The 21374-nt window shown below is 39.5% G+C and overlaps 2 protein-coding genes across 3 annotated transcripts in view; one reads left to right on the top strand and one right to left on the bottom strand.

The window, feature by feature from the left end:
- ttc17 (tetratricopeptide repeat domain 17) overlaps window positions 1–13393 on the bottom strand; it is a 32962-nt gene extending 19569 nt beyond the window's left edge. The window contains exons 1-15 of the mRNA XM_088334137.1: window positions 13190–13393; window positions 11924–12013; window positions 10408–10577; window positions 9985–10096; window positions 9314–9445; window positions 8861–8970; window positions 8605–8752; window positions 4460–4599; window positions 4146–4306; window positions 3742–3854; window positions 3255–3404; window positions 2847–2962; window positions 2582–2735; window positions 2423–2494; window positions 2025–2249 (exon numbers count right to left, since the gene is read on the bottom strand). Of these exons, the coding sequence (XP_088190263.1) occupies window positions 2025–2249; window positions 2423–2494; window positions 2582–2735; window positions 2847–2962; window positions 3255–3404; window positions 3742–3854; window positions 4146–4306; window positions 4460–4599; window positions 8605–8752; window positions 8861–8970; window positions 9314–9445; window positions 9985–10096; window positions 10408–10577; window positions 11924–12013; window positions 13190–13360 (2064 nt within the window). The 5' untranslated portion in view covers window positions 13361–13393. The remainder of the gene's footprint in view (window positions 1–2024; window positions 2250–2422; window positions 2495–2581; window positions 2736–2846; window positions 2963–3254; window positions 3405–3741; window positions 3855–4145; window positions 4307–4459; window positions 4600–8604; window positions 8753–8860; window positions 8971–9313; window positions 9446–9984; window positions 10097–10407; window positions 10578–11923; window positions 12014–13189) is intronic.
- Window positions 13394–17627: 4234 nt separating this feature from the next.
- Window positions 17628–21374, top strand: part of traf6 (TNF receptor-associated factor 6) — a 13372-nt gene continuing 9625 nt past the window's right edge. Inside the window, exons 1-5 of one of the 2 annotated variants that reach the window (XM_088334136.1) lie at window positions 17628–17678; window positions 19287–19597; window positions 19706–19856; window positions 20753–20911; window positions 21006–21077. In XM_088334136.1, the coding sequence (XP_088190262.1) occupies window positions 19287–19597; window positions 19706–19856; window positions 20753–20911; window positions 21006–21077 (693 nt within the window). In that variant the 5' untranslated portion in view covers window positions 17628–17678. Of the gene's footprint in view, window positions 17679–19005; window positions 19183–19286; window positions 19598–19705; window positions 19857–20752; window positions 20912–21005; window positions 21078–21374 lie in introns of those variants that run through there. The other variant, XM_088334135.1, reaches the window with a different exon arrangement.

Below are 21374 nucleotides of genomic sequence, written 5' to 3'. Positions count from 1 at the left end.
AGCACTGGACAGTTGCAGAGTGGTCCAAAGTCCTCTTTTCAGACGAAAGCAAGTTTTGCATTTCATTTGGAAGTCAAGGCGCCAGAGTCTGGAGAAAGGCTGGAGAAGAGCAAAATCCAAGTTGCTTGAAATCCAGTGTGAAGTTCCCACAGTCAGCAATGGTTTGGGGAGCCATGTCAGCTGCTGGTGTTGGTCCACTGTGTTTCATCAAGTCCAGAGTAAATGCAACTGTGTACCAAGAGATTTTAGAGCACTACATGCTTCCATCTGCTGAAAAGCTCTATGGAGATGAGTATTTCATTTTCCAGCATGATCTGGCACCTGCCCACAGTGCCAAAACCACCAGTAACTGGTGCACTGACCATGGCATCACTGTCCTTGATTGGCCTGCTAATTCCCCTGACCTGAACCCCATCGAGAATTTGTGGGGTATAGTTAAGAAGAAGATGAAAGACACCAGACCTACAAATGCAAATGAGCTGAAGGCCGCTATCGAAGCATCCTGGGCATCAATAACACCTCAGCAATGCCACAGGCTGATTGCCTCCATGCCACGCCGGATTGATGCAGTAATCCGTGCAAAAGGATTCCCAACCAAGTACTGAGTGCATCAATGGACATTTTCAAATGTTTGATTTAGTTTTGCTGTTATAAAATTATTATTTTTACTTGGTCTGAGGAAGTATTCTAATATTTTGAGATAGGATTTTTGAGTTTTTTTCAGCTGTAAGCCAAAATCAGCAATATTCAAATAATAAAAGGCTTAAAATAGTTCAGTTGATGTGTAATGAATCCAGAATGTATGACATTTTTGTTTTTTTAATTGCATTACAGAAAATAAAGAACTTTATCACATTATTCTAATTTTCTGAGACAGTCCAGTATATATATATATATATATTGGATTGTTTACACTAGAAGAGCACAAAATATTCACCCTAACATTTGCCGAGTCATATGATGGAAGGAATTTATCGTTTTATAAGCTTAGATATTCACCAAAACACCCAAAGATGCAAATCAGCTACAATCACCTGCACTAAATATGTTGCCGGTCAGCATGTCTGCAATATCAATGCTGTGTTGATCTTTTGTGGGGTTTTATTACAGTACAGTGGGACCTCGCTACTTCGCGGTTCGACGTTCGCGGCTTCAGAGCTTCGCGGTCTGTAATGGTTCAAAGAAAATGTTTTTTTTTAATTTATTTTTTTGGAAGGGGCGTCGCCGCTTCGCAGATTTTCACTTTTTGTGGGTTTTTTTGGCGGAACGTCAGCGGACGCAGGATAAGGCAGCCGGCTGGATGGGACGGGGGAGGGGGAGAGTCGGCAGAGGTCACTCCCGGGCCGCGCGACGGAGCGAGTTCGGCGGACGCGGCGTCACACGGCGCGACGAGAGAAAAGGCGGCGGGCGTGATCGGGCTACCCCCGTAACTGGTCCGACGACCCCAGTAGCGCGGCGCGACGACAGGCGGCGGACGTGCGCGGGACCCTCGTAACTGTGTCGGTGTAGTGCGAATCGCGGGTTAGGGGCTCGCTCGCGGGAGCGACCGAACGCCACCCGCGGTGTGGCGCGAGTATAAACCCTGTCATGAATTTGTCTCCGATCGTCCCGGGTGGATGTAAAATCGCCCAGCTGTACGACTCTTAGCGGTGGGTCATTCGGCTCGAGCGTCAATGAAGAACGCAGCAGGCTGCGAGAACTAATGTGATTTGCAGCTGCTATTGTCTGGCAACCAATTCAGGGTGTCCGCTGCCCACTGCTCGGAGATGGCTGGGATGGGATGATGCATGAACTTTGCAAGATTTTTTTTTTTTAATAAAACAAGAATATATTTACATTATGGCACTCAGGGACAATGCTTCTGAAAATGTATTTATACGTTGTGGCACTGAATGAGTTAATACTTATGTGAAAAAACATACACAGAAAATGTTGAATTATTGCTAATATTGTATTGGATCAATACTGATATTTAGAAAATACTTTATAAAGCTAAAAAGTGGTATGAAAATTGTGCGTCTTACCTCTGATGCATTGTAAATTAGCGCTTGCTCCACTAGTGTTTGTGAGTGGCTGGTTAATCCAAAATGTAGCAGCAAATTAGCAGCATTTGTGAGGGGCAAATGGCGATAGGAGGGCGGAGATTTGAGCCACACTTGGCGCAGGCACTGAAGCGCACGACTGCCATTTCCTTGGGCCCGCCAGAATAGAGATGCTTCATTGTACACCTGCCAACTGAATAATTTGTCCTACAAAAACAATGACAGCTTAGGTTTGCAATATTTAAATTCAGGAACATGGGCTACATTTTTAAAAAGAGTATCAAGCTCCATATGCAGTAATCATAATACTTATGAAGATAACATGCACATCACAAGATCAGGTTATCAGAAAGCATGTATGCTATACAAAACCTGCTTACTAGCTTCATTACTTCTGCAATTCTGGAACCAATTTGTTCCAATGTCCAACCGCCACTCCGCAATCGCAAAATCTGTAATCACACACAATGCAAATGTTTCAGGTTTTTCATACACAACTGAAAAATACAGATGGCAATTAAAAAAGTGCAGAAAAAAACCTGCAAGGCAGAGGGATCTGGCAGAATCTTGTCTTCCAGAAGCCAGTCCAGTGAAGCAGGCAATACTGGGGAATGTACTTGTGAGGGAGAACCACACTCTGGCAGGGCATCTGTTTGAGCACTAGGACTCCCATAGAGCAGAGCTGCCACTTTGCTGAATGTGCACAGATAGGATACACTTACTTCATAAAATACTTGATTTTCTCCCCAATGACACCAAGTGATCTATACACACAATATTCACAGCTCTTGAACATGTACTTGCCTATGAGTCTTGGTTTCAGACAAAAGGTGGTATGTCGGTAATAGGTCTGAACTTGGGACACTTGGGTATTCACTGATGCAGTCGGTCCTCTGAGGCCACAACAACTTCAGTAAATTCTAGAAAACGTAAAATAGCACATTTTCAGGAAGTGCCGGGAAAAAAAAAAGAGTTTATATCTTTTCACTAGATCATTACATAGAGTTTTGTCTCTAATACAATCTTTGTATAAAAAGCATGTTATAAAAAAGTTGTGATAGACTTTTATTAGGTGGCACATATTTTAACATTATGTGGACCTCAATGGTACTTGGCAAAAATGCTTTACACAACACATGTCTAAATTTAGTGGACCAAGTGAAAAAATATGTTGCAAACTAAATAAAACCAAAAGGAAACGATCTATCTTGCCTGTGAGTCATCATGATTGCTCCAGAGGGCGGCAACAGGATCTTGGTCACCAGACACAGAAGGATGGAGCGGAGAATTGTGTGTTGAGTGATTTGAACTGTGATCTAAAACAAATGCCAAACTCGATGCCACGGATATCTCTTGACCAAACTATAAAGAAAGGGAAGAAATACAAGTCAGTGCTCTTTTAATTATATTTGATCATCATAACAAAAATAATTGAATGATCATGGACATAAAGCAAATAATTGTTGTTGCCCCTCCACAAAAAATTAAAATACACATACCTACCGATATGTGAGGTCAAACCACAGGTATACAAGACCAAATGTACCCATTTAACCTTATCAATAGTGACATAATTTGACAAGTCAACGATTTGGAACTCCACAAAAAAAAAAAAAAACTCGAAAAAAGTAGTGCGGCACAAATTAATCCTAAAAAACAGCGTCTGCAAATACAAAATAAGTAAAGTATCAAAACTTACTTGGACAAGATTGACATTTTTCAACAGGTCATTACGATGATAGCGCACGGGAAGATCGAATGGGCAGTGGAGGCTGTGCTGCCGATGACCCAAGCGGCAAATTTGATGGTTTCCTGCGCAAACAAAATGGCTTGATTCTGATCAAAAAAATTACATTTAAATAGATCTCAGGTTAATTGCATTTCGAATTTGATCATTCCAAGTGCCAACAAAATGACTTGATTTAAAATGTTTTTAAATCCAATTTATATTCATATGAATCACATTTGTTTATTTTTCCCTTGACATGCAATTGTATTTTCTAATCCTACTACTTAAAATTAGCTTTGAAGATTTACTTTTAATTTTTAAGATAAAGATTTGATTATTGCCTACAACTTTAGGAACCAAGACTAGCATTTTACCAAGTTGGTCCTTTTTAGCCATATTGGTCTCGTGGATAATGTTGTGCAGGATCTGTTCTTCTTGCAACCGTTTGTGTTTATCTAGTGCTTCCTGCTGGCGAAGGTAGTGATCGTGCTGCTTTTGGTATTCCTTCAGCTCATTCAGGGTCCGCTGCAGTGATCTATATATAGAAAGCTATTATTACATTCTGTATGTAAACTGTATTAAACTTTAATAACAGTTCAATATATCGTTACATTTTTTATGAATTTATATCTGCAAACTGTAACTCCAAGTAGTTCATTTTTAAAAGGAATTGTGCATAAGCCCTTACCTGTGCTGTGCTTCTAGCCGCTGCTCGAGCTTTTGCTGACAGAGCACAGCATGTTTCCTCCTTAAGGCCAATTCAAAGCCAGGAAAGGCTTGCAATGCCTGCTCATAACACAACACTGAGTGGTTGTATTCACCAAGCATCTGGTAGGAAAGAGAATTTTTTTAAAAAGAGTGTTCGTCATCAATATTAGTACTGATAAAAAGCATCTTTTGAGCATTACTCATATTGTGTACCCATCAAAAGGCACATGCATGATCACACTTAAATCAGCTTAAAAAAGCAAATTTAGCTTTAAAAAGTGGTTCTATTTCGTCCCAGCTTGAAGCACCGAATGTTCCCTTCGCGTGTCCGGAGTTCGAGAAACGCACACCAAATGAGTCTTTAATGACACGTCTGGCCATGAATGTGTATTAATCCAGTCTCACCACAGGTTCGTTTCCTTTTTTTTTTCCTTTCGCGTGATGACTGCATATCACTCACTTGTGCCTAAGAGAATTAACATTTTGCTTTTGTGTGATTTGCCGTCCAAAGACTGCATGGGATCTGTTTACGTGCCGCCGTTACAACATTATGTCCTTGTTTACCTTTACTTCCTTTTAGGTACATGATTGTGGCTTTTTTGGGTAAGTTTTTTGCTGTGTGTGTCGCAGTTTATTTAATTTTTGTCCGGCTAGCTTCCAAGTACCGTTGAGGCTGCCGTGGGGTTTCCTGTATTGTTCGCTCCCGGTTGGCGTTCATTGGCAACCCACCGTATGGCATTAGTCACGGTTTTGCCGTGTCCTTTAGTTTGTTAAGTACCAGCCGGCCTTGCGCTAATTTCTGATTTTTGATGTTAGTTCCTTGTTAGGCCGGCTTCTCACTGTGTGTTTTTTGATCGGCTATCCCTACTAGTTCGGGTTTTGCCAGGTCTCTTGGTTTGTTTATTCCCGGCAGGCCTCCCGTTTACCGCGGTTGCCGCTTTTCGTTGTTAGGTCAGGTTAGCCTACCGGCTCTCTGTGTGATTTTTTTTTTGTTAACTGGCCTTTTGTGTACAAGTTAAGCCTCACGTTTGTTTTGCCTGTCGTGATGGCAAAATGAAGCCCCATAAAGTAGTGAAGCCCTGCAGTAAAAAAAAAATAATAATAATAACTTTACAAACATAGGGCCTTCAAGATGTTTCATCGAGTGGACAGAAAAATTCATAACATGCTTGGTGCATGCAATAAAACGGTTGAGGGTAAATTGTGCTCTGAATTTAAAATATATTAACAGAATATTTTAAGAGTGTTTTAACAGGAAGAGTTATGTGTTACCTTGTCTATGTATGTGTGTAGCAATAAATAAAAATGTGAAAAAATGAGTTAAGGAGATGATTGTTATTTAAAAACAATATATTTCCCAAAGTTTTGGGACTCAGTCGGTTCCTTTTTTTGCAGAGAATTTCACCTACTTTGTGAACAACTCTTTCAAATGGTATTAATGAAGCAGGGGTGCATAGATATCAGATAACAAGTTTGAATAGATTTGGATTTTGATTTATAGATTTAGATTTCCCAGTACTGAAGAGGACTTTCAACTCTGGGGATGTTTGGTAAGTCTAGATACTTTTGCCATAACGTTCTTGCTTGGTGGATTGAAGTAGGACTGGGCGATATGACAAAAATTTCTATGATGATAAAACATTTCTTATAAGCCGATTGCAATAATTATCAGTTTTTTTTTCCATTCAATTTTCAGTCTAATTTTTGCCCCTGAGTAAAAGTTGACAAATTCCAATGCGGCTTTAACCGATCTTTAATGTGAGGAAAAGGATGCATGTGGACAAACTATTACAGAGCATTTCACAAATGAGGAACATTAAAATAAGTGATTACTTTCTCACAGGGGGGATAGCTGGCTCATTTGTGGAAAGCTTTTTTTCACGGGGCCCCAGTCGGTGCTTGCTGAATTGTTTTTCTTTATTCTAACGGGCGATACGGTTTTAAATGGTGGAAAAGGTTAAAGATGGGGGCCTCTTCTGTCTGTGACTTTTTCAGCATGCTTTGAGTGGGTATGCTGAGTGTTATCCTTCGTCTCTTTATCACTCATTTTGACTGTTTTGTAGTCCTTTCACTTTCACTGTGTGAGCTACTATTCCTTCAAAATGATTAGCTGGTCTTTGTCAACCTTTTTTTGTCTCCAGAATGTTATGTTACATTCCAGAATAGGTGGGAAATTAGATTCTCCCACTCAGGTGGTACCAGATCCAACCTCAAAGCGTTCCAACCAAATGTCAACAGCAAAGACGGCTGATTGCAAAAGGTTCTTCTTTATTTTGTTCATTGAAAGACATTTGGACCTCCATCAAACCCTCCATCTCACAAGCGCTCAAATTAAGGAGGAAAACAGCAGCTGAGGTCAATAGTCCAAACTGTAACCGTGTAAATAATGTTTTACTATTCACCCTGTGTCCAACATATTTTTTCTCCGACTTTGCGACAAGGACCTCCAACCTTGAGTGTCATTTTATTCATATTTTCCTAGTCAGAGATCGGAAAATTCACACTTCTCACTTTTCTGGAACTTGCATTTTTATTGCATTATGCCATAATTTTCTCAGGTGGTAATAACAGTCGACTACTTTTATTTATTTTATCGAACACTTTTAATATTTATCATGACAATAATTATCGTTATCGTTTTATTGCCCAAGCCTAGATTGTGATATCAAAAAATGCCAGTTTGCTTCCAAGTGAAGGTGAATCCATAGTGTTTCTTTGACGTTTTTATTACAAACTAAACCAAGCACATTCAGTGCTTGAAGCAGCGCCTCTGGCAGTCGTACAGGACTTATAAAACCGTAGTTACATTCATAGCTTTTGTGTAAAGGCCCCAATGTGTAATATATGCAGGGATCAGAATGGAGATTTTCATTTTCAGCTGAAATAGCCAGCGTCCAGGAATAAACCAGGGCGCTTCTTAAGGGGGGTTTGGGGGGCTTGCTCATTGCATTTTCTGTTTTGCATTTTCTGTCTGCATCTCCCGTTCTGTTTTGCTCGTCCTGTTTTGTTTGAGTCAGAAGAAACCTGTGTTTGCACGTTTTTAGTTAAAGCCTGTTTGTTCTGTCTTGTCCCTGAGTTTTGGACGACTTTTATTTTACTAAATAAAAGTTTTGATCCTCAACGCAATTGAGTTCTCCCTTCCTGCCTCCGTTCTGGTCCGGTCTCCTCGTGACACTATCGCTTTCAAGTGGAAACTTTGCAGGCTTTAATGCAGTGCTGTCAAACTAATTTTTGCTCAGGAGGCACGTGGAAGAAAAAAAAACACTCTCACAGGAGGCCAGACTAATAAATTAAAGGGATACAAAGAGTGCCTTAGCTATAGAGCTAGGGATACTTCCAATGCTCACAATTACATTACAATTATGAATGATTCAGAGGTGTAAGATTTTATTGTAAAGGGATTGTTGATTTTTTTTCCCTTCCATTTTATTTTCCTTCACTAAGATCTCATCCTTATTATTTTTTATCTATTGCACATATGTAAAAAAGCAAAACAACATCGGAATTAATTACTCCAGTTTATTTAACTCAGGGAAACTCGTGCTAACTGGAAACGGCACACTCATTTAAATGCAAATGATTTACCTAAAACGCTTTCTTTTTATTTTATTTTAATGAAAATGTTTTCCCTTAATTTGGGAACTTTGCTGTAAGATATCATTGGTATTATATAAAAAAAAAACTAAAGTTCATTTAAAATTCTGCAAAAACACCCACGTGCTATTTTTTCCTCATGTATTATTAATCCAGATGCTCGCCAATAATTTTCAAACACTGGGTATAAAAGCGTAGTTTAGTAGCAAATGTTGTGGTTAAGAGAGACATCCACACACTACATGTGAGTGCAATCATAATGCCTTATACAGCAAGTCTGAGACGTTCAACTTAAGTAAAATAATATTGGGACGGGTATTTCCTTAAATTTTCTGATGCCTAGCTTTGGTGACAGTCAGTGGACATATTTTAACTACAGGTCATTCGGCATGAAGCGGCTCATTTTTCTCTTGTGCTTTTTAGCATTGTCTAGCAAGCCTGATTAAATCTGCTGCTGTGCTAGTCCGGCCCCCAAGCTGTATGTTTGACATCTTTGCTCTAGCACAATAAAGATAACTATTCATAACTTACAGCATATATGTTCCCCAAAGTGTAGTGACTGATAAACAGGTTGGAGGGCAGGTCCAAGGCAGCGTGGGCCAGAACAGCAGCATCGGCAGAAAAATGGGCGCGGTGCAGGATGTTGGCCATATTAAGAAGGGCGATGTCCTTGTGACGCCTAATCAAACACAAAAAGAGAGAGAGATATGAACACATGTAGCCACTCTCAAAGATACATAAACAATTTAAACATCCGAGCAGGATCCTGTGATAAGCCTGACAATACCTGGGAGAGAAGTGCAGGGCGCGCACCACGCAATCCATTGCTTGTTGAGGCTCATTCTTCATACGCCAATAAAATGAAGCCATGTTGTACAGCACCCATGATGAGGTATTCTGGAATGCACAAATTATCTTTTTTGATGACTGTTATGATTTGATATGATCTTTTTCCTATTGACAATAAAGTACACTTTTGACAAAACCTGATTCTAATACACCAGCCTCACTAAAGTAAGCACTCAAAAGGGCTAAGGGTAAAAATACAAAATCAGTCGAAGTTTATCAAAATTATAAGTAGCATATTTTCAAACTTGGTGTCACACTTGAAAATTGCAGTCGTTCTGTTTCAGCTAAATATAAAGGCAACTACATTAACTGAGTACATATGTGACTGAAATACATTGTTCACATACTCGAGGCAATGGGTTGAAATGACAAAGAACTGTCAAGCGCTTACCTTTAACAAACCTTGATTGATGCGATGGCCCACCACATCAACGCTGTGACCCAGCTTATGAGAGAACGCAGTGTAAATTGGGTCTTCCTTTGAAAGTAACGGCGACGTGAGATTTGCCCTCTCTTGCACACCCTACAAAACACCAATATAACTACAGGTTCATTTTGTATTCCGTCGTTACTTGACATGATGGAAAGTCGGCTGACATTAATGGCAAGGAGTTTCTTGTCATAAAGAAAGCATTGTCAGGATTATCACATCACACAAAGGCAGTAAATTTGGGGCCAAAATGATAATCATGACTACTTATTATTCATACAGAAATCATAACTGTCGATCACGATTATTAATCATCCTAAAAAAGTTTCATTTTCACAGCCCTTCTTTTTACAAATGCACGTATTTCTCAGTAGCTAAGAGCGACCACACACACAGCCGTGACTAAAAATTAAAATACAATTGCATTGGGACTAAAATTCTTGCATACTCGCTGATACTAAGAACAAAAGCGCCATTTTCTAAAAGTGATACAACAAAAAACACAAACACACACACACACAAACTACATGTTCCCTTGAGTTTGTCACCTCCCAGACAACCCAGTTCACATCCACGACTTGATTTACGACTAAGGTAAGTACACTTAATAACAAGCTGACCAAAATACTCACCCTGAGATGCTGGAACGCATGGATGCTATAAGGTAAATCTAACACTCTTGCACAGTCTGGCTTTTCTAGATCTGGTGGAGGAGCAGACAGCAAATCCAAATAGTCTTTGGGGCTAAACATGAGAAAGCAGAGATACAATGCTTTAAATACAATTGTCAGGATATAGTCAACAGTGAAGTGAACTTATACTTGCAGTTTCAATTTAAAAAAAGGAATGGGACAAAAAAATTACAAATTACTATTACTGAACTGTACTTTAACAGAAAGTAAAAAATGTGATCACACAGTAATGCATATTCATCGAAGTAACTGTGCTTTTTTATAAAGGGTGCATTAACAGGACATGCAGAAGACTGAAAACTGACTCCTGTGTTCGCGACATCCCAAAACATTTTTTTTAAAAGAAAGATGCACAAGACTTACCGAATACCTTTACTCTCTAGGGAGATATAAGTGCCGTCATAAAGGTCAAGGTCACCGAGAGGAACTTTGGCCACGATGCAATCTGCATCCTCTTTGTAGTGTCGCTGCTCCAGTCCTGTATCCCTGTCCTCATTTTCCTCAATATGAATTTTCTGCGCAACAAGCAGCTTCTGCTCAAAATCGAAAAGAGGAAGAACAACAGTCAAAGGAAAATGAAGTCAAAATTATTTTTAACAAGTTATTTTAAAAAGTGACATATAAAATGCTTTAAAAGACTAAACGTTTGTAATCTATTTTTCTTTGAATATTCAAAGTTGGTTGAAGCCCATAAAAGCAATTCAGAAAATGATCGAACTTTTTTTTTAAATTTTCCAATCATATCAACCGATCTCATCTTCCATCTCAGCGGTTTGAAAAAGTCAGGCACTGTCCTTTTTTGCCGAGATGACAGTTACACTATTTATTTGAGGTTAACTACTTTATCAGCTGTTAAAAAAACGGTCTGGTTGCTTGGCAATAAAAGATTAAAAAAACTGGAAAGTAGGACTTTTTTAAAGACTGTGCCATCAATTTGACAATTGTGATCAATGCACCCCTAATAGTCGAATAGAAAACGGGCTTCTGGCTGCTCTCTTCCTAGCTGGAGGACATTGCCGGCTTGCAAAACTGGAGCCGAGACAACAGCATTGTAAAGGATGCCTCTCACCCTGACCACCACCTTGTTTACCTTCTGCTCTCTAAAAGATGCTACAGGTCCCTAAAACAAGGATCAACAGGCGCAAAGACAGTTCTTTCCCCAGGACAATCACCATACTAAACTGGCGCACAAGACTGTGAAAAAATATATATCTAGCCTATGTATAGGGTAATTGTTGTTTGTAACTTTTGTCTTGACTTATATTGGAATTATGGTTATGTTAAATGTCAATCCACTACCTTTTCACTCCCCTATTATACCGATGCCCTTAAAATTAAAGTCAGTGTCCAAACACTACCTTGTAAATATGTTTTGCCCATTTATGAAGACATTATCTTTCTCTTTTAAGTAGAGTCAAGTTATGTTAATTAGTATAGCCCTTAACCACAAGGAGTATCAAAGGGCTCCACAGATTATTGCAAACTACAGACTTTTATTACACCATCCCCTGATCTAAAACCTATATGTGGGCAAGGAAAAACTCAAAAACCTCAAGATAAGGAAAATTAAAAAACCTTGAGAAGGGACCATACATGAGGTATTCCCCTTCCACGATGACAAGGCTGCAATGAATGTTGTAATAACAATTAATACAATTTTGCACACGACTATCCTAATGTTTGCCAACAACATAAGCTGAACTTAGATCCTTCTCAGTAAGTCTCTTAACCAAGAAAAGTGTTTATTTATTTCTTTGTTTTTAAATGCTGGACAGTCTAAAGATATAAAAGCAAATTTTAGCTCTGAAATTAATTTGATTTTTTTTAACTAAGACTGCAATTGGATTTTTAAGTTACAGCTTTGTCAAAAACGACTCACTTCCAGTTTCTTGAGGTAGTTCACGCGGGACTCTTGCCTCATGAAGATCACCACATCATGCGGATGCTTGAGATTCAAAAGTGAATCAACCTACAAAAACCAAACAAACTTTAGGCAAAAATATTATGCATGTGTACTGTACTTTGCAGAGCTTGGTTGCCTGAAATTCTGTTTTGACTAAGACAAGAAAGAGTGTTAATATACCCCAATTTTAGATGACTTGCACTGGCTCCCTGTCGGTTTAAGATGCGATTTTAAGGTTATATTGCCAAACAAATACAAATTTGCATGGACTTTTCCCGTCTTATCCTTCAGGTTTGATTATGCCCTCAGCTTGGAAAACGCTGGTCTATAAGTGATTCGAAGAAATCTGCAGGCTTAAGAGTGTTCTTCGTCTGGATCCCTGTGCTCTGGAATACTCTGCCATCTGAGTAGATTTGCAACCTCAGTGGTAGTGTTTAAAATACACTCAGGATGCAAGAATATTGTATAGCTTTCAGTGTAATGTTGAGGTCATATTTTCTGTTTAATTGTCCTTTCCAGTGGCTGAGAGAGGGAGAAGGACAAGCCTGGATACTGCACAGCGCATTTGTTCTGAGCCAATGGACGGTACCTGGACCAGATGCATGCCATCATGTAGATTCTGCTGGGTCACCAGAGATTTTGAGACAGGACACTTGTCAGTGTTGTCAATTGGACTTTTTGCACACTTTCAGTAAATACTTGTGTTTCTATGTTGACGTTGAAGGTGTCCAAGTTTCTTAATAGTCACCTTGCTGAAGTTTTCTTAGTTTTTTTCTTGCCCTCATGTAGGTTTCAGATCAGGCGACGTTGTGCATGAGAGACTTCTGTAAATAATGGCTAGAAAAATAAATGTGGCTTGATTTTAAATGCTCTCCAGGCTCGTTGATGCAATTAGTTTTTTCGTGAACAGAACCAGTGTCAAATTATTCATCATTATTTAGGACAATAAGGGAACAGTGAGTGATAAGGGATGTTAATAAAAGTCAGGCCAACAAGTTTGTTTTGGTCATCTTGACCTCGCTCACCTACTATCGCACCTAAGCTTCCCCTGGTTGCCTATTTTTTAACTGAAATTTCACCTTGAGGAATACGGGCAAACAAATCCAACATGGAGCAGGATTCCAAGCAAAACATATTTTTAAAAACCTGAACAAAATTTAACAAATATTAACATGTTTAAGGTTACGCTAAAAAGAGATAGCATTCGACGCTAAGCAATAGCGCCCCAATGAGCTGTCATACTTGCTGTTGTATTTTTCCGTCTTCCGTAACAACCCAATGGGTTGAAGCTCCTCCGGAGTCCACAACGAGTAAGCAGAAAAGAATTAAAAGCTTCCTTTGAAGAAACGTTTTTCGCGAACAGCTGACTCGACAGGGAAATGAGTCCGGACTGATTTTCCCAATGTCCGCCATTTTTGTGTCCCCTTTGGCACTGTGGCAACAGAAAAACCTCCTCCAACCACGCGGCGGCGCTCAACTCACCAGCGCTCCAAAAACGACATCATGCGACTATGCAGTAGGGGCGGGCAGTTCGATACGAATATCGATACTATCGATACTAAGCTCGTACTGTATCAATTGTGTTAGCTTTCTTTTTAACCACGGAGTTGAAAACATGTTATCTTTCTCTCCAATGTGATACCTTTATAGTTTATTAATTAAGCCAGTTTCCTAACCACGAAAGATTTTGTTTCATTAATCTTGATACAGTATTAGAGTTTTATTTGGAATTGCTATAGTTTTATCAATTAGGCCAGTTTTCTAAGCACGGCATTGTAAACTTGTTTTGTTTCATTATTATCTTGATACAATGGTACCTCTTGATACAGCTTAATACGTTTAAGGATCGTGCTTGTTGCTCAAATTGCTCGTGTAACGGGCAAATTTTCCCACTATGAAATAATTGGAAATGAATTGGCCCGCTCACGTTCTCCCAAAAGCATCCCTAAATACTAAATAGCTATAAAACACATTTTCCTGATCATGAAAACAGTGGTCGGAAACCTTTTCTGTCCCTCGGATCATTATCTAACAATATATAGACGGCTCGGCCCAATATATCAGTAAAGGGGCGATTTTAGGTTCAGAGCTTTTGGGTTGAACGAAGAGCGTCTCACCTTTTTTAGTTGTTTGTTTTTTATTTCACTTAAAGTGATTTATCATCAATAGACCCTGTTCAGGAGTGTCACTTTTCCATTTGTGTACATCACAATACACTTCAAACTGATCCACTGGGTAGCGCTGACAACCATATTAAAATAAATTAGTAGGAGGTTTTGTGTTTTCTTATAGTTAATGTGGGTAATGGACTTTCACCTGAACATAGTGCTTTTTAAAACTGTGAATATCCATGACCACACACATAGCATATACACACACAATTAAGCAAGGCTGATCATTGTTGCATTTGATTCAATGCAGCTCAAATGAGGACTAATATCCGTTAATGATAACAAAGTCATGTTATTGAGTGGTAAAATAGTCGTACAACATAACCACTGTATAACATACACTCACTGTAACACGCCATAGCCTCCACAGACTCTGCCGCTATGTCTCTTAACCAAGCTAAGGGGGAGCAGTGAGGATCTTAAGAGAGGTCCTATGAATCAAATGGATTGAACCATTTCAAGGCAGTGGAGTATTTACGACACTCATGTTAAAAAATAATAATAATAATAACATTCAGTAAAAAAAAACATGAATTTGAATACTGAGCATAAATACATGAATTATCATACAAATGTTTTTTTAATAAGAAAAGTCATAGATCGAGAAATTTGTATTACTTTACAAAGTAAAATCCATTCTAGAGGTTGCCGCCATGTTTGTTTGCCATTTACACTGTGCTCTGTGGTACTGTGGCACTGTTTTTTATGTGCAGCAGAGCCATGTAGTGGTCAAATATTACACACTGGGGCTTTAAGCCTATCCTGTCCTTAGATAAAGGTGGGGTCCATGACTTCAAAATATTGTACTTGCTAAGCCCATCTTCTGCCTGAAATCATCACTGCAGCTCCCTTTGTTGCACGTGCAATTCTGTGAATTTTTTTGACGAGCGGGAATAACAAGCTCTTCCTTTACATCCTTTAGGGGGTTTGGGTCGGCATTCGAACTGCATTTGAAACAGTCCTTCTTACTTTCACCATTTTTATCCTGTAATAAAAGAAAACCTTAACATGTGAGGGAGATTTTTGTATTTGGATGCAACCACCTGACACAAGGAGACCCTGAAGTCCTAAAGGATTTCGCCCCCAGGGAAAGTGTAGACTCACCACCGTCAGAGAAAAAGTAGATGAATTAACATGCTGAAAAACGGAAAGTCGCCGAGAATAGACAACATCCTTTCAGAACTCATCCAAAATGGTGATTAACTGGGAGGTCGCTGGTTCGCGCCTCGGCCGAGTCATACCTAAGACTTATAACATTGGTAAAATGGCGGCGCCCTCTGTTGGCTGCGGCTGCATCGGCTCGCTACAACGGGTCAGGTGTATCGACATTTCGTTCTGTGTACATTGTTACAAAGAATGACAATACAAAGGAAATTATTATTATTATTATTATTAACTATAGACAAATTGACAAAATTTGCAAAATAATCTGGCTAACGGGACAGTAGCCATCTTCATGGACAAAATTGATGGTAAATATGCTACCAAAGAAAGAAAATCTCTAACTATGCTCCAACTAGAGAACATTCAGTCTCATCAGCCATGCAAGATCTGCTACAGGTCCTACTGAACAGATACAAACCACAGGCTGGAAATATCCTAGCTGAAGAACAGGCAGGTTTCAGTGAGAGAAGTTTGAACAACACTAGCGAAACCTCTATTGTGTTTTCAAAGATTTAGAGAAGGTATTTGATACAGTATGGCTAGCAGCCTTGTGGGCCACTATACGGATGTACAACATGGGCCAGAAACTGGTTCAGACAGCCGTATACGAATGCCGGCAGTGCGGTACTGATCAATAGTACAATTGGAGTGTTGTTTTAAACCACATTCTGTGTGAGACAAGACTGCATTCTCTCTCCAACCTTATTCGTCGTAGGATCATGACCGAAGCCCTGGACCAACATTAAGGTACAGTCAGCATTGGGGACACAATGCCACTAAGCTACGTTTTCCTGATGATAGTTTCCAGACTGGCAGGAGAAGAACAGGAACTCAGATATTTGGTCAATTGGCAGGACAAACCACCACCCACCAAGAGCTTAAACCTCTCACCAGATTTAACTTTCTTGGAGCTGTCAGAAGAGGGGTCAGAACCAGAAATCATGGCGAGAACAGCTCAAACCACAGCTGCACTTGCCTGATTTAAACCCATCTGGAGGGACATAGCAGTGAAATCAAAGATTAGAGTTATGCAAGTGCTGGTTACTTTCACTTTCCTCTATGCTCAACTCAACTTTATTTATAAAGCCCTGTAAAACAGCAACAGTTGAAAACAAAATGCTGTACACAAATGGCACATAGTTAATAAAATGACTAAAATACTTAAAAACGATTTTAAAAGTATAAAAAAATAATACAATAATAAAACAGATCAAAGTCTCATAATGAGTCAGGAGCCAAAGAAGAAAATTGGTTTTTAGACTACTTTCAAAAATGGAACTTGAGGGACCTGTCTTATGTACAAGGGCAAATTGTTCCAAAGTTTGGGAGAAGCAACAGAAAAGGCTCCAGCCCCTTTGAGTTTCCTCTTAGGCCTCGGTAAAGAACTTGCGAGACATGAACTCTGACAGAAAAGCTGGAAAGGAAAGTCCACGCCATGGAGATGCAATGCTACAGCAAACTTCTAGGCCTCTGCTACATAGCCGACGTGGCAAACGAAACGGTGCGCAACACCATCTGAGGACACATTGGACCCTGCGAAGAGTTGTTGTCAATTGTGTGCAGACGAAAACTGCAGTGGTATGGTCATGTCACAAGATCATCAGAACTGGCTAAGATTATTCTCCTCTCGTGATCCTCTATTCTCTTGATTTTGGACTTCGGGGAGACCGGAGAGTAGTGCATTACAGTAATCGAGACGGGAGGTAACAAACGCGTGAATTATAATCTCCGCATCCGACTGAGACAGCATAGGGCGAATTTTAGCAAAGTTGCGAAGATGGAAGGAAGCTGTTCTAGTAATATTCTCAATGTGTGTTTGAAGGCACAGATCGGGGTCAAATATGACACCTAAATTTTTGACTGAGTCACTCTGGGTGATATCACATTTGTCAATGGTCAGAACAAGTCACGGCATTTAGATGGACCAATAACCAACATTTCAGTCTTTTCAGAGTTAAGGCGCCAGAAGTTGAGTGATTCTATTCTATTCTATTCTATTCTATTCTATTCTATTCTATTCTATTCTATTCTAAAATAAATACAGATTTCTTGACCTGTTATTGTTTAAAAATGCACGTTGGTATGAGAGTTCATGATTTTTGTTGTTTGTTTATTATTCAAATCAGTATTGATTTTTAAATGAATTAAGTTTTTTTTAACCACATGGAGGCGCTAAATAACACACAATGTCCCTCGATGAAGTACCGTTCATTGACAGGAATTTGTTACGTGCAAGACGGGGCACCAATCCAATATGGCAGCTTTATTGACGCTTTTATGTATTGCAAAAATCGACTTAGCGCGTAATCTATTACATTTAATGTCGTCGTTATGACGTTTGATGACGTGTTTGGACAGGAAATTCTGTACAAACGATACGATCCTAACTTTACAAGGTAATTTTTAACACTTTATTTTTCTCATTTTCTGCTGTTGTTCGTTTTATTTTGCGTACAACTTTTAAACCCTGTTGCTGATTGTTTAACGGGTATCACAAAAAATATGTTATAAATGCGTTTTATAAAAGAAAACAGCCCGAACATGAAAAGTAACAGTTCCGCATGTACAAACTTGGCTAGTCCTCTCAAACTGCATTGTTGTCGTTACAATTTTATTCATTTTAAAGTTAAAACGGTATCACAAACACGTTACTTAGGTGTATGCGCATTTATAGATGTTTAGAATAAACAGCCTATTACAACGATGAAAAAATATGAAATATTATGATATATATATATATATATATAATATATATATATATATAATTAGAGCCACACCATATATATTTTAAGAAAAAACACTACATCAAAACCACTCTCCAGACAAAAGTTAATTGTTCACCATATTTTATTTCACTGTGTTATGTTGGATGATATGATAAAATCTAAGAAATACAATAATCAAATTGCCAGAGCTCGTGTCCCATATCAACAAATATTGTTGGTTGGTTGGAACCCTTACCTTTAGGGCTGTAGGGGCACCATTTCCTGTGGCGTGTCTTGGGCAAGAATACCACTTAAAATTTGTCTCTCTCCAGCAGTTATTTAAGAATGTTGAGGCTCATTTTGAATTTTGTGGTAAATAATGGTTTCGAAACAAGGCGTGAGCATCCATCCATCCATTATCTGCACCGCTAATCCTCAATAGGGTCGCGGAGGTGCTGGAGCCCTTCCCAGCTATGTTCGGGCAGTGGGCAGGGGACACCCTCAACTGGTTGCCAGCCAGTTGCTGGGCACACAGGGACAGACAAGTCGCTCGGTCATTCACACCTAGGGACAATTTAGACCGGCCAATTAACCTAACATGCATGATTTTGGAATGTTGGAGGAAACCGGATAGCCCAGAGGAAACCGCACGGGGAGAACATGCAAACTCCACACATGAGATTTGATCTCATGACTTTAGAACTGTGTCGCACAAGCACTAACCACTGCTCCGCCGTGCTGCCCAGGCGTGAGCATGATTTTGTTAAAGTGTCACAAAATACTGCAAACGAGGATACAGATGTATTTAGAGGAGAGCGCAATGTGTACAGGGTTCTGGCAAACTCTACCGCTCACCCGATTAAATTGCTCTGGATGCTTGGCTAGTGTTTTCTGGTGTTTAAAGTTCGATCTGTGGTTTTTTATCATAACATTTCTCAACAGTGAATATAAATTGTTTAAAAAGCATCCATATAAAGTATTTCTCAGAGATGTAAAGCCTAAATGGGGTCTGTTATTCTAACATTGTGAGTTTAAACTGTAGTTGAAACTTTTCCCTTATTACAGTATTTGGCACCGTACACAGCCAAAATTGTGTGGCTTTGGCTTTGTTTAAACAAAATTTGGAATGTCAGATGTACTCATGAAATACCCATATCTGGTTCGTGAGCCATACGTTCCTATCCTCTGTCCTAAGGTAACATTGTTTTGCTGTATTACAAATCTTGTAGCTGATACAAATGAATCATTAGTGAAATTGTTTTATGATGTTGGCCTCCACTTTTGTTTCATCTTCCTTAGATGTCTTGCTCTGAAAGTAATAAGGGGAGTTTGCTGGCGGTCAGCTATGAGGGTGCTGCTGGTGAAGAGTTGTCTGGTTGCGCCCTGGCCATGCTGGAAAGGGAGCGAGAATCTATGCAAAGCCCTATGGAGAGCCCCGGCGCCTCCACCATACTCCCGTCTTCAGACCTGGTGCAGGGCTACGACGTGGACTTCGACCCACCGCTTGAGAGCAAATATGAGTGTCCTATCTGCCTCATGGCTCTGAGGAACGCCATTCAAACACCGTGTGGGCACCGGTTTTGTAAGAACTGCATTGAGAAGTCAATTCGGTAAGCTTGAAAGTGTATTGTTCAAAACACTATGAATTATTTTTGTGATTAATTCAACAACCGCAGATTCAATAGGTTGTGTATAAAACTCCTATTTCTGACATAAAGGGATACTGGACAGAGGTGCCCAGTGGACAACGAAATGCTGTTAGAAGACCAACTGTTTCCTGATAACTTTGCCAAAAGGGAGATCCTTTCCCTCTCTGTCCACTGCCCGAATGCTGGCTGTACTGACAAAATGGAGCTCAGACATTTAGAGGTGAAAATAACAGCCTTTAATAGAATTACTCTCATGCTTACGCTGCTTTGAAGAGATCCATAAAAAAACCTGAAATGCTGTAAATCAGGGATCCCCAAAGTAGTGCCTGCGCCCAAAGAAAACCTATGTAGCACGAAGATCAGTTCTGAGAAAAGCTCACCAGTGACAGGTCATTGTGATTTTCTAGGAAATTTGAAATGTAAACGACGTAAAAGTTGTATCAAAATGGCAGCCCTTCACACAAGCTACTCGGGAGAAGAGAAATTCAAGACACGAGATGTCTATCAACCCAAAATCTTGGCCGTTAAGTTATGAGAATTTACATACGCTAGCTATCACTAAAGACCAGCTCGAGCATCTGTTCGTCGCAGTTTGTGTGTATTTCCCGCTATACAGAATTGATCCCCGCACTCTTTTGTGTGTGTGTGTTTGTTTCTTTTAATCACAATTTAATCTTGCGCTGCACAGTGAGGAGTCTGGGCGGAGGGACGGGGCCCTGGAAACGACGGGCTTCGACGGATAGCTACGCTCCAATTACCCTCCTACTGGCTCAGGGGTTTAAAGTCCTTTTTACCATAGTCTCTTTTATCTCATTACTATAATTTTATGCTGAGTTTCTATTTGAATGTTTTAGTGAAAAGGAAAATGTGTTTAATCAATATTTAGAATTAACTTGGATGCCTTTGTGAGACTGGGAACAGATTAATTGGTTGTTACTTACTTTCTATTCGGAAAATTTGCTCAAAATACGAGAAATTCTACATATGAGCACAATTTGGGAATGAATCAATCTAGTATGTAGAGATATCAATGTACTTCTTAGCGCCAAAATGGTTAGTGACGCCTGTTGTCAAAAGGTGTGCACCTTCATGGTTGTATCTTTCTTTTCCTTTCAGAATCATTTGGACCAATGTCAATTTGCAACCGTGCGCTGCCCACAATGCCAAGAATCTATTAGGAAAGTCTACCTAGAGGAACACAAAACCATAGAGTGCCCAAGGAGGCCCATGACATGCCCAGAGTGCGTTGCAAGCTTTGTATATGAAGAGAGGGAGGTAGGTTTTTTTCCCCGAAATCGTCCTTTGAAAGATGTTCACACAGCATAAATCATCGCTGGGTTTTCATTTCCCTAAAATGTGTCCCTTTCAGCTTCATGAGCAGCAGTGTCCTTTTGCAAACATCAAGTGCCAGTACTGTGAGCTGGACCTCATCAGAGACCAGGTATACTAACTCAACGGGAATAAATGAGTGAATGTTTTATCATTAGTAGCCATGTGTTGATCAGTATGACATATATTAGATGAAGATCATGAAAAAAACGTAATGGCTTTTTTCATAAATTCTCCTTTTAACTACAAGTATTCACACTTTACTTCCCCGAGGATTGTGTTACAAGAACCTTGCATTTTATCGTGTATGTCATCCCCTTTGGTGATGTATTTTGCAAATGATATATTCAGGGTTTGTACAGGAGATTGAAATCCTTGAAAATGCTTAAATTTTAATGTTGTGTTTTTA

Source organism: Urocampus carinirostris, chromosome 4 (assembly GCF_059441175.1).
Source record: "Urocampus carinirostris isolate Australia breed hairy pipefish chromosome 4, RoL_Ucar_1.0, whole genome shotgun sequence".
NCBI lineage: Eukaryota > Metazoa > Chordata > Actinopteri > Syngnathiformes > Syngnathidae > Urocampus > Urocampus carinirostris.
Note: the sequence above shows the minus strand (reverse complement) of the source record. Positions and strands in the feature narration are given on the sequence as shown.